Source organism: Salmo salar, chromosome 22, assembly GCF_965601325.2.
Source record: "Salmo salar chromosome 22, fSalSal1, whole genome shotgun sequence".
In the NCBI taxonomy this organism is placed as follows: domain Eukaryota; kingdom Metazoa; phylum Chordata; class Actinopteri; order Salmoniformes; family Salmonidae; genus Salmo; species Salmo salar.
The window spans coordinates 51255001-51269247 of record NC_138312.1 but is presented as its reverse complement, the minus strand read 5'-3'; the positions used below and the strand labels follow the sequence as shown (position 1 = coordinate 51269247).

Below are 14247 nucleotides of genomic sequence, written 5' to 3'. Positions count from 1 at the left end.
ACAAAATATATTTTAGATTTTAGATTCTTCAAAGTAGCCACCCTTTGCCTTGATGACAGCTTTGCACACTCTTGGCATTCTCTCAACCAGCTTCACCTGGAATTCTTTTCCAACATTCTTGAAGGAGTTCCCACATATGCTGAGCACTTGTTGGCTGCTTTTCCTTCATTCCAGTGTTTTAATTGCTATATTGTAATTACTTCGCCACCATGGCCTATTTATTGCCTTAACTCCCTTATCTTACCTCATTTGCACTCACTGTATATAGACTTCTTGTTTTCTTTTGTTCTACTGTATTATTGACTGTATGTTTTGTTTATTCCATGTGTAACTCTGTGTTGTTGTATGTGTCAAATTGCTATGCTTTATCTTGGCCAGGTCGCAGTTGCAAATGAGAACTTGTTCTCAACTAGCCTACCTGGTTAAATAAAGGTGAAATAAAAAAATAAAAATAAACAACTCATTCCAAACCAATTTGGTTGAGGTCGGGTGATTGTGGAGGCCAGGTCATCTGATGCAGCACTCCATCACTCTTCTTCTTGGTCAAATAGCCCTTACACAGCTTTGAGGTGTGTTTGGTCATTGTCCTGTTGAAAATCAAATGATAGTCCCACTAAGCGCAAACCAGATGGGATGGCATATCGTTGCAGAATGCTGTGGTAGCCATGCTGTTTTAATTTTTTCAATTTTTATTTAACCTTTATTTAACTAGGGAAGTCAGTTAAGAACAAATTCTTATTTACAATGACGGCCTACGTGTGTCTTGAATTCTAAATAAATCACAGACACTGTCACCAGCAAAGCACCCCCACACTATCACACCTCCTCCTCCTCCATGCTTCACGGTGGGAACCACACATGCGGAGATTATCCGTTCACCTACTCTGCCTCTTACAAAGACTGCGGTTGGAACCAACAATCTCAAATTTGGACTCATCAGACCAAAGGATAGATTTCCACCGGTCTAATGTCCATTGCTTATGTTTCTTGGCCCAAGCAAGTCTCTTCTTCTTATTGGTGTCCTTTAGTAGTGGTTTCTTTGCAGCATTTCGACTATGAAGGCCTGATTCACGCAGTCTCCTCTGAACAGTTGATGTTAAGATGTATCTGTTACTTGAACTCCTTGAAGCATTTATTTGGGCTGCAATCTGAGGTGTAGTTAACTCTAATGAACCTATCCTCTGCATCAGACGTAACTCTAGGTCTTCCTTTCCTCTGGCAGTCCTCACGAGAGCCAGTTTCATCATAGCCCTTGATGGTTTTTGCGACTGGACTTGAAGAAACTTTCAAAGTTCTTGAAATGTTCCGCATTGTCTGACCTTCATGTCTTAAAGTATTGATGGACTCTCGTTTCTCTTTGCTTATTTGAGCTGTTCTTGCTATAATATGGACTTGGTCTTTTACCAAATAGGGCTATCTTCTGTATACCACCTCTACCTTGTCACAAAACAACTGTTTAGCTCAAACGCATTAAGAAGGCACACCTGTTAATTGAAATGCATTCCAGGAGACTACCTCATGAAGCTGGTTGAGAGGATGCTAAAAGTGTGCAAAGCTATCATCAGGGCAAAGGGTGGCTACTTTTAAGAATCTCAAATATAAAATATATTTTGACTTCTTTAACACTTTTTTGGTAACATGATTCCATATGTGTTATTTCATACTCTTGATGTCTTCACTATTATTCTACAATGTAGAAAATAGTAAAAATAAAGAAAAAACGTGGAATGAGTAGGTGTTTCCAAACTTTTGATTGGTACTGTATACAGCAATACAGCAATACACCAATATATACAACAACATACACACCGATACAACAACTCTGATATATACAGTGGGGGAAAAAAGTATTTGATCCCCTGCTGATTTTGTACGTTTGCCCACTTACAAAGAAATGATCAGTCTATAATTGTAATAGTAGGTTAATTTGAACAGTGAGAGACAGAATAACAACAAAAAAATCCAGAAAAACGCATGTAAAAAATGTTATAAAATGATTTGCATTTTAATGAGGGAAATAAGTATTTGACCCCTCTGCAAAACATGACTTAGTACTTGGTGGCAAAACCCTTGTTGGCAATCACAGAGGTCAGACGTTTCTTGTAGTTGGCCACCAGGTTTGCACACATCTCAGGAGGGATTTTGTCCCACTCCTCTTTGCAGATCTTCTCCAAGTCATTAAGGTTTCGAGGCTGACGTTTGGCAACTCGAACCTTCAGCTCCCCCCACAATTGTCCTATGGGACTAAGGTCAGGAGACTGGCTAGGCCACTCCAGGACCTTAATGTGCTTCTTCTTGAGCCACTCCTTTGTTGCCTTGGCCGTGTGTTTTGGGTCATTGTCATGCTGGAATACCCATCCACGACCCATTTTCAATGCCCTGGCTGGGGGAAGGAGGTTCTCACCCAAGATTTGACGGTACATGGCCCCGTCCATCGTCCCTTTGATGCGGTGAAGTTGTCCTGTCCCCTTAGCAGAAAAACACCCCCAAAGCATAATGTTTCCACCTCCATGTTTGACGGTGGAGATGGTGTTCTTGGGGTCATAGGCAGCATTCCTCCTCCTCCAACACGGCGAGTTGAGTTGATGTCAAAGAGCTCCATTTTGGTCTCATCTGACCACAACACTTTCACCAGTTGTCCTCTGAGTCATTCAGATGTTCATTGGCAGACTTCAGACGGGCATGTATATGTATTCTTGAGCAGGGGGACCTTGCAGGCGCTGCAGGATTTCAGTCCTTCACGGCGTAGTGTGTTACCAATTGTTTTCTTGGTGACTATGGTCCCAGCTGCCTTGAGATCATTGACAAGATCCTCCCGTGTAGTTCTGGGCTGATTCCTCACCGTTCTCATGATCATTGCAACTCCACGAGGTGAGATCTTGCATGGAGCCCCAGGCCAAGGGATATTGACAGTTCTTTTGTGTTTCTTCCATTTGCGAATAATCGCACCAAATGTTGTCACCTTCTCACCAAGCTGCTTGGCGATGGTCTTGTAGCCCATTCCAGCCTTGTGTAGGTCTACAATCTTGTCCCTGACATCCTTGGAGAGCTCTTTGGTCTTGGCCATGGTGGAGAGTTTGGAATCTGATTGATTCATTGCTTCTGTGGACAGGTGTCTTTTTTACAGGTAACAAGCTGCGGTTAGGAGCACTCCCTTTAAGAGTGTTCTCCTCATCTCAGCTCGTTACCTGTATAAAAGACACCTGGGAGCCAGAAATCTTTCTGATTGAGAGGGGGTCAAATACTTATTTCCCTCATTAAAATGCAAATCAATTTATAACATTTATAACATGCGTTTTTCTGGATATTTTGGTTGTTATTTTGTCTCTCACTGTTCAAATAAACCTACCATTAAAATTATAGACTGATCCTTTCTTTGTCAGTGGGCAAACGTACAAAATCAGCATGGGATCAAATACTTTTTTCCTCCACTGTATGCCAATATATACACCAACTATATATACCAACAGTAGTAAGCCTGATTACCAACAATGACGAGACAGCCTAAAGGGAGGAGGTGAGGGCCCTGGGAGTATGGTGCCAGGAAAATAACCTCTCACCCAATGTCAACAAAACAAAGGAGCTGATCGTGGACTTCAGGAAACTGCAGAGGGAACACGCCCCTATCCACATCGACGGGACCGCAGTGGAGAAGGTGGAAAGCTTCAAGTTCCTCGGTGTACACATCACTGACAAACTGAAATGGTACACCCACACAGACAGTGTGGTGAAGAAGGCGCAACAGCGCCTCTTCAACCTTAGGGAGGCTGAAGAAATTTGGCTTGGCACCTAAAACCCTCACAAACTTTTACAGATGTACAATTGAGAGCATCCTGTCGGGCTGTATCACCGTCTGGTACGGAAACTGCACCACCCGCAACCGCAGGGCTCTCCAGAGGGTGGTGCAGTCTGCCCAATGTATCACCATGGAAAACTACCTGCCCTCCAGGACACCTACAGCACCCAATGTCACAGGAAGGCCAAAAGGACAGCAACCACCCGAGCCACTGCCTATTTACCCCGCTATTATCCAGATGGCGAGGTCAGTACAGGTGCATCAAAGCTGGGGCCGAGAGACTGAAAAACAGATTCTACCTCAAGGCCATCAGACTGTTAAAGAGCCATTACTAGCACATTCGAGGCTGCTGCCCTATATACATAGACTTGAAATCACTGGCCTCTTTAATAATTGGAACACTAGTCACTTTAATTGTCACACCCTGATCTGTTTCACATGTCTTTATGCTTGTCTCTACCCCCCTCCAGGTGTTGCCAATCATCCCCATTATCCCCTGTGTCTTTATACCTGTGTTCTCTGTTTGTCTGTTGCCAGTTCATTTTGTTCATGCCTGTTTCTTGCTCCTGTTTTCTAGTCCTTCCCGGTTTTGACCGTTATGCCTGCCCTGAACCTGAGCCTGCCTGCCGTTCTGTACCTTACCCCACCTTACTGGCTTATTGACCCCTGCCTGCCCTGACCCTGAGACTGCCTGCTGTTCTGTACCTTACCCCACCTTACTGGCTTATTGACCCCAGCCTGCCCTGACCCTGAGCCTGCTTGCCGTTCTGTACCTTACCCCACCTTACTGGCTTATTGACCCCAGCCTGCCCTGACCCTGAGACTGCCTGCTGTTCTGGATCCTTTGCACCCTCTCTGGATTATTGACCCCTGCCTGCCTTTGACCTGTCATTTGCCTGTCATTTGCCTGCCCCTGTTTTAGTAATAAACATTTGACTCTTCAACACTGTCTGCATCTGGGTCATACCTGAAACTTGATATTAATAATGTTTACATATTTTGCATTACTCATTTAAATATATATATATATATTTCACCTTTATTTAACCAGGTAGGCCAGTTGAGAACAAGTTCTCATTTACAACTGCGACCTGGCCAAGATAACATCAACACAGAGTTACACATGGGATAAACAAAAGTACAGTCAATAACAACAGAACAATCTATATACAGTGTGTTCAAATGGAGTAAGGAGGTAAGGCAATAAAAAGGCCATAGTAGCGAAGTAATCACAATTTAGCAAATTAACGCTGGAGGGATAGATGTGCAGATGATGATGTGCAAGTAGAAATACTGGTGTGCAAAAGAGCAAAAAAAGTAAACAAAAACAATATGGGGATGTGGTAGGTAGTTGGATGGGTTATTTACAGATGGGCTGTGTACAGCTGCAGCGATCGGTAAGCTGCTCAGATAGCTGATGCTTAAAGTTAGTGAGGGAGATATAGGTCTCCAACTTCAGCGATTTTTGCAATTCGTTCCAGTCATTGGCAGCAGAGAACTGGAAGGAAAGGCGGTGTTGGCTTTGGGGATGACCAGTGAGATATACCTGCTGGAGTGTGTGCTACAGGTGGGTGTTGTTATGGTGACCAGTGAGCTGAGATAAGGCGGAGCTTTACCTAGCAAAGACTTATAGATGACCTGGAGCCAGTGGGTCTGGCAATGAATATGTAGCGAGGGCCAGCCGACGAGAGCAAACAGGTCGCAGTGGTGGGTGGTATATGGGGCATTGGTGACAAAATGGATGGCACTGTGATAGATTGCATCCAGTTTGCTGAGCAGAGTGTTGGAGGCTATTTTGTAAATGATATCGCCGAAGTCGAGGATCGGTAGGATAGTCAGTTTTACGTGGGTATGTTTGGCAGCGTGAGTGAAGGAGGCTTTGTTGCGAAATAGGAAGCCGATTCTAGATTTAATTTTGGATTGGAGATGCTTAATATGAGTCTGGAAGGAGAGTTTACAGTCTAGCCAGACACCTAGGTATTTGTAGCTGTCCACATATTCTAAGTCAGAACCGTCCAGAGTAGTGATGCTAGTTGGGCGGGTGGGTGCAGGCAGTGATCGGTTGAAGAGCATGCATTTAGTTTTACAAGCGTTTAAGAGCAGTTGAAGGCCACGGAAGGAGTGTTGTGTGGCTTTGAAGCTAGTTTGGAGGTTTGTTAACACAGTGTCCAAAGAAGGGCCAGATGTATACAGAATGGTGGCAAGAGTGACATCATTGATATATACAGCGAAAAGAGTCGGCCCGAGAATTTAACCCTGTGGTACCCCCATAGAGACTGCCAGAGGTCCGGACAACAGGCCCTCTGATTTGAGACACTGAACTCTCTCTGAGAAGTAGTTGGTAAACCCGGCGAGGCAGTCATTTGAGAAACCAAGGCTGTTGAGTCTGCCGATAAGAATACGGTGATTGACAGAGTCGAAAGCCTTGGCCAGGTCGATGAAGACGACTGTCTTTTATCGATGGCGGTTATGATATCGCTTAGTACCTTGAACACAGAGGAGAAGGTACGGTGGGATTCGAAATGGTCAGTGATCTGTTTGTTAACTTGGCTTTCGAAGACTTTGGAAAGGCAGGGCAGGATGGATATAGGTCTGTAACAGTTTGGGTCTTGAGTGTCACCCCCATATACATCTCATATGTATATACTGTATTCTATCCTATTCTACTGTATCTTAATCTATGCCACTCTGGCATTGCTTGTCCAAAAATGTATATACTCTTAATTCTATTCCTTTACTTTAGATTGTGTCTATTGTTATATATTACTTGTTAGATATTACTGCCCTGTTGGAGCTAGAATCACAAGCGTTTTGCTACACCCACAATAACATCTGCTAAACAAATGTATGTGACAAACAAAATTTGATTTGATTCTGATTTGAACACTAATAAATACATCAATATATGCAACTATACACCAACACTAATGTATACACCAACATATAGAACTATATACACCATCAGTAATATATACACCAATATATACATAAACTATATACACCAACAGTAATATATACACCAATATATACAACTATATATACCATCAGTAATATATACACCAATATATAAACCAACTATGTACACCATCAGTAATATAAACCCCAATATATACACCAATATATACAACTATATATACCATCACTAATATATGCACCAATATATAAACCAACTATATACACCATCAGTAATATAAACACCAATATATACACCAACTATATACACCAACACTAATATATACACCAATATATACAACTATATATACCATCACTAATATATACACCAATATATAAACCAACTATATACACCAACACTAATATATAGTATACAGATGTGAAGTCACATGAGTATAGTGATGAATCACATTCAAATACACTCCTTGCCCTTGAAAAAATACTGTGTACATGAGTATTTATACATATCTCCACGTATACAATCTTGTGTGTATCATGTATTCGTTGCAAACATATACATGACATACAATCATGATGGTATCTAGTACACAATGTATGGATGCGCTCTCTGTATATGCTTCTACAAAAGACAAATTGACAAACTGGATGATCTGTAAGAATCAAATAAGATGCAGCCATTGCTATAAGTGGAAGACATGTATGGCTGTGAATAATAATAATAATAAATAATAATAATACTTGATAAATAATACTTTATTATATAGCGCTTTTCAAAGACCCAAAGACACTTAAACTCTTGAATGCTTGAAGGTCTCATCCTGTTTAGTGTAGTGTTGCCACGAAAACACCTCTATACGGCTACATTGGACTCTCAAAAGACACCAGAATTCAAAGGAAACCATAGTTATTTTGTGAAATATCAAATATCCATATTTACTGTCTGGATAATACTTTTCATAGTAATAGAAAAGCTGATATTTGTTTTTGTGCGGATGCCATTTCCAAAGCAATAATTGATGATACAGTATGATCAAGTATAAAATCAGATATGCTGGTCCTAAGTTAATACCTTGAACTCTCAGTCTCTATACCAGGGGTGGGCAACTCCAGTCCTCAAGGGCCTGATTGGTGTCACACTTTTTCTTAATACCTTGAACTCTCAGTCTCTATACAGTTTCTGTTTAAAAATGTCGATTTAATTTTCTCAGTTAAAATTACACTTTGTTTCTCTGACCAGGTACATAAAAGTGTCTCTACTCTCTATATAGACAGTTTAATTATGCTGATGGTGTATACAGCAGATGTTAAATATGTCCCAAAATGCACCCTATTCCCTACATAGTGCGCTACTTTCAACCAGAGCCCTATGAGCCCTTGTCAAAAGTAGTGCACCTTACAGAGAATAGGGTGCCATTTGGGATGCACTTGACTGTTTTATAGAGAATGATCTCATTCCAGACACATGGAAACAATGTCGATTTCCTGCCTTTTCTCATGAATACAATTATGGCTAAGGATGACAATTTGTGGCACACTGAAGCAGTTTGTGTAAAAAGGCTGACTGAGGCTGTATTCATACATTATAGCAATCAGTGTATTCATATTGGATGTTTGACACTGCTGGATTTACCCACAAACCTTTGTGTGTCAGAGCTGACAGGGCAACCCCTTACTTTACCTTCTTCTTGATATTGCATGTCATATGAAACCAACAGAGACATGATTTACATAGCCTGTGTTGTTAATGTAAAATGTTACTATTCAAAAAGTTACAAAGCAGAAGAGTAGGCAGTCTAGACCAAAAAAAAGAATATGCTTTCCCTAGAGCCAAACCATCTATGTTCTCCTCATCCAAACTATTTGCAGAAATGCCCAATTTGAGACAATTGTTTCAAACTGTATCTGTTTCAAACTGAAAACTATTTTAGGCATACTAGTCTCCTCAGGCAAGCGACAAGGAACACAACCCTCTGACCACCAGTCGTTGGTACCACCAAATGATGGAGTGGGTGAATCAGTATCAGACCGACTACTTGCAATACTTTGAGTGTTTGCTTAAGGCTGTCTGGTCTGCCAGGTGGGCGGACCAGGCATTTTTAGAACTGGTCTGCTAGCTCCATTGCAACAGGCAAACTAAATCGAGCACAGATGAAGTATCTGAAATTATTTCGAATAGTATTTCAACCCAGGTGTGGTATCAAAGCAAACCGCTTGTGTGGGACTCACCGAGGGCATTTGGCTGGAGGGCAGGTGGCCGTCTTGGGCCAGCATATTGGACATCATGAGGGCGGGCAGCTCCTGGTAGGAGTAGGGGTTGAGCAGGCCGTTGTGGTGGGCCCCTAGGGAGTGGCACAGGTAGCCCGACTCTGGGTCCATCAGGTGGAGCAGGGAGGGCTCGGCGTGGTTAGGAGGGGTGATGGGGGGGATCTCGTAGTCCTCGTCCCCCACACCGTTCCCACCGCCTCCTCCTCCTCCATGTCCGGAATAGCTCTGGAAGGACAAACAGAGAGGGAGATGATGTGAGATTGTATGTACTGCCATGAGCAGTGTAGGATTGATGTAGCGCGTAGGTAGGTTAGCCATGAGCACTGTAGGATTTTAGACCATCTGAGGTGTGGGGGAGAGGTCATTTTGAGAACAGTCAATTATTTAATGAGGAAATGATTCCCCTCACCCCCCACCCCAGGGATGGTTGTTATGACAATGATAAAGGGTACACCTCCCTATAACCCCACACTCCACCCACAGTCCCCAATTACACCCTACCTATATGCTTCTCATGTTTAAAGACTCTAGTGCATAACAGTAACATGAGCTTTCAGACATCTGAATACAGTAAATGTACATAAAATACAGCAGATCATTTGTTTCCATGTTTTCAGAATAACAGTATGCATATCTGTGTATTGCTGTACTATCAATAGGTCCATCGTGCTATGTGCTGCAATAAGGAAAAATATAATTCTGAATTCTAAAGTCGGGAAAAAAATGTCATAAATACCTGGGAAATTCAATGGGAAGGAAAAAGCAATTTTGTCTGAGGCACTCTGACTTGACTCCCTCTGTAATGACTGAGTCAAGTTAATCATCACAAATAATATTCCTGTGTCAGCCATTCAAGGGGTTTTTAATCCATTTTTTATGACTCATTTCTTGCCGTATACATAAAAATGTCAGTTCTGAAACATTTCAGAAATCAATTCAATATCATCTTTGTGTAGGCTGTCATCCTCTGCACTGAAGTGGTCATTTATCTCAAGAGAATCCTTTCAGAAAATACAAGGCAAAGCCAAGGAAAAAGGGATTCTCAGAGGGCTCTTTTCTACTAAAGTTTAAGAAAATAACTGAAAGGTAGTAGACGGCTAGTTACTGTCAGTACTGTAGTAAGACACAATTATTTCATATCAACCCACCACCAGTATATTGCATAGCTTTTACCAAAATGATCCAATAATCAAATGCATGGAACTGGGTACAATGTTAAGAAACCTCTAGAACATATAAAGTCAACCCACCACCAATAGCTTTTACTGAAGTGATCAAAGAATCTAATGCATTCAACTGGCTATAATTAAGGCACGAGGAGGTGTGGTATATGGCCAATGTACCACGGCTAAGGGCTGTTCTTACGCTTGACGCAACGCGGAATGCCTGGATACAGCCATTAGCCGTAGGATATTGGCCATATACCACAAACCCCTGAGGTGCCTTATTGCTATTATAAACTGGTTATCAACGTAATTAGAGCAGTAAAAATAAATGTTTCGTCATACCCATGGTATACGGTCTGATATACCACGGCTGTCAGCCAATCAGCATTCACGGCACGAACCACCCAGTTTATAATGCTAAATAACCCCTACAGTAAATGAAAGACATAAACTGAAAAATACGACAAAAAAACCCAGCCTCAATCTGGTCACGACCAACGAAGTTGCAATTGCAATTTATGACTTATTGTAAAGGAGGGATGTAGACATTGAACGAACACAACACTTAAACATGCGTTCATCTCCTCGCAACTAGAGACCACAAATGGGAAAAGGGGAAAAAAATGGAATTGCATTGTCTGGTAAAGCGTGGATATTAATTTTCTAAATTGTCCTTTGAAGACAAATGTTTTTGTAAACCTTTGGGGATTGTGTAATTGTTTGGTCTAATGGACAAGAAAACAAACATTTCCGGAGATTGAATTTCCCTCATAATTGTTGGAAGGAAACTAACTTGTCTGTTGTAAACATTTGAGCCATTGTGTGAAGTGAGTACCTCGTTGAATCTTCTGGGAGTACTGACATCTCCATGATCTTTCACAATGAGGTTAGACACCAGGTACTGTTAAGATTGAGGCTATATCACAAAGGACACCCTATTCGTTTCATAGTGCAGTATTTTGTTAGCCCTGTTTGCTACGCAGCCTCAGCCTTAACCAGACATTCTTCTAAGCCTTTTCAGGCCCTTTGCACAGTCATCGCTTATCTTAAGTATCTTACAGTTTATGTTGTATCATAAGTACAAAGGGCATGTTAATCAACCATGGACAATGTGTTTGGTTTTTCCATAGTAGAAAACACTTCTTCCAATCAAATCAAATCCTTAGCTTTTTTTCAACTATATAAGAGAGAGCAAGTGAGTAATACGTGTAACATTTTACATTACTCTGGAGCCTTGTCGGATGACCTTGATGATAAAATGTAAATATCAAGGACATTCCCAGTTGAATAGTTGCAGGATAAATCATTCATATTCTATACTGACTAAGATTGAATGTATAGTACACAGAGCCAAGTTATACTGCAGCTAATGCATACTCTTCCTCCTTTCCCCTTTAAAAGTCACATCTAAACAATGGCGTATGTCTATATGTACAGATGTAGGATCTTCATTTCAGCCAGTTTGCTACAGCTGAAAAACAATCCTGCAGCAACAGGAAATGGGAATTATTATGTGGATTATAATTAATGGAATTTTGTCTGAAATATCAGAGTGGAAATTAGATATATCAGATGCCTTTTTAAACCTCAAATACACTACTATTTTAAAATGTCCTGCATTGCAGGAACGTTATCCTGCAACAGGGTGATCAAATTAATATCCTACATCTGTAGGCTATCCTTGTACGGCGTCGACTCCAACAAAGGCACCTCCACTGTATCTCGAAACGCTTCTTCTGTTATGGATTCCATTCTAATGCACAATGCCATATTTTATTTCACACAATTTGTAGGCTTCACGAAAGGGGGGGGGGGGGGGGGGGAGGCTCCTTCTTGATCAGTAGTGTTGGCATTCCATTTGAGAAAATATTTCCAAATCTATTCTGGGTAAAAAAAAGTAGCAAACATTTTCTGCATCTTAAATGGCATACTATTCCCTATACAGGCTCCTAGTCCAAAGTAGTGCACTATAGGGTTCCATTTGCGACGCATCCTGTCTGTTCTGTTTTAATTAAGTGTGGAGGTCTTCAGAGAGTTTGGCGCACATTTTAATGCACCTTTCATTTAAGAGAAACAGATGAACAGACAGTTGGTGTGGGGATGGAATGAGAGGGAAAATATCATCGATTGGGAAGCTTTCCAGGTTATCTTTGTTGGCACTGAGCTAACTTTCCACAATCCTGCTTCAGCTAGCTGGGCTCATCAAATGGGACTTGTCTGAACAGGCTGCCTTTAGTAGTCAAATGATATCTAGCTAATGATTTGAAGTCATATTATTATATATTCAGACATATCAATTTATGAATACTGTGTGTTATAAGCTCATGTGGGCTGGGCATCCTGTAGATACACAGCATTCTGATAATTAAATAAATAAATCACATCAAAATATACATGCACTATACTCCATTTTATTGTCTCAAATGTATATGCAAAAGAATAAAGGAAATATGCTTTAAGGTTGAATGGGACCCACAATAGTAAATTCAGGCCATTTCCAGTTTCCAGCAGAATTGACTATATATCTGTTCTTATATACACCTCAGTAACTAGATGAGTCAGAGGGGAAGAGAACTATATGAGGTTATCATTACACCCCCTTTCTACCCTTTTCCTCTTTCCACCCCAAACCCCACCCCGAGCCCAGAAAACAAAGTCAGCGTTATCTCTCGCCTCCATACAGCCTGTTTTTAAGAAGAGAAAGGAGGAGGGAAGGGGGAGTTATCTTGGGGAAGAATTTGGGTTCCTCATCCGTTTCATTCTCCTCATAGGAAGATTACGTCTGGTAAATGATGCCATGGACAATATTAGAGCCTACAGTAAATGACAACATGGAACAGTCCTTCTCAATGACAGGGTGATGTCATGGCGCTAAATGGCAACAGTAACGATGTGATGTAAGAACTCCATGCTGCACAGTAGGACTTTATTTCACCTAATTTTAATGGTAATAATTGTGCACATCCGCTGCACACATCATGTCATGTAAAGTTCATAGAGAAGCATGAGAGGATGTCTACTTTCAAAGTCTATGTGTGTCCTGTTTGGACAGCTCAATCTGTGGACAATCCTCTCTCTCTCTCTCTCTCTCTCTCTCTCTCTCTCTCTCTCTCTCTCTCTCTCTCTCTCTCTCTCTCTCTCTCTCTCTCTCTCTCTCTCTCTCTCTCTCTCTCTCTCTCTCTCTCTCTCTCTCTCTCTCTCTCTCTCTCTCTCTCTCTCTCTCTCTCTCTCTCTCTCTCTCTCTCTCTCTCTCTCTCTCTCTCTCTCAATTCAATTCAATTTAAGAGCTTTATTGGCATGGGAAACACATGTTAACATTCCCTATGCAAGTGAAGTAAATAATAAACAAAAGTGAAATAACATTTTTAAATGTACAGTAAACATTACAATTCCAAAAGAATAAAGACATTTCATATGTCATATTATGTCAATATACCGTGTTGTAAAGATGTGCAAAGTACAAAAGGAAAAATAAATAAATATGGGTGGTATTTACAATGGTGTTTTGTTTTTCACTGGTTTCCATTTTCTTTTGGCAACAGGTCACAAATCTTGCTGCTGTGATGGCACACTGTGGTATTTCACCCAGCAGATATGGGAATTTATCAAAATCGGGTTTGTTTTCAAATTCTTTGTGGATCTGTGTAATCTGAGGGAAATATGCATCTCTAATATGGTCATACATTGGGCAGGGGGTTAGGAAGTGCAGCTCAGTTTCCACCTCAATTTGAGGGCAGTGTGCACATAGCCTGTCTTCTCTTGAGAGCCAGGTCTGCCTATGGCGGCCTTTCTCAATAGCAAGGCTATGCTCACTGAGTCTGTACATAGTCAAAGCTTTCCTTAAGTTTGGGTCAGTCACAGTGGTCAGGTATTCTGCCACTGTGTACTCTCTGTTTAGGGCCAAATAGCGTTCTAGTTTGCTCTGCTTTGTTGTGTCAAGTAATTATCTTTTTGTTTTCTCATGGTTTAGTTGGGTCTAATTGTGTTGCTGTCCTGGGGCTCTGTGGGGTCTGTTTGTGAACAGAGCCCCAGGACAAGCTTGCTTAAGGGACTCTTCTCCAGGTTCATCTCTATGTAGGTGATGGCTTTGTTATGGAAGGTTTGGGA

The 14247-nt window shown here is 41.3% G+C and overlaps 1 protein-coding gene across 5 annotated transcripts in view; it reads right to left on the bottom strand.

Annotated features, from left to right (window-relative positions):
• Positions 1–14247, bottom strand: part of LOC106583657 (TOX high mobility group box family member 2) — a 227539-nt gene that overhangs the window by 58224 nt on the left and 155068 nt on the right. For all 5 annotated transcript variants that reach the window (XM_045705771.2, XM_045705770.2, XM_014168098.3 and 2 more), the window contains one exon: positions 8936–9199. In XM_045705771.2, the coding sequence (XP_045561727.1) occupies positions 8936–9199 (264 nt within the window). The remainder of the gene's footprint in view (positions 1–8935; positions 9200–14247) is intronic.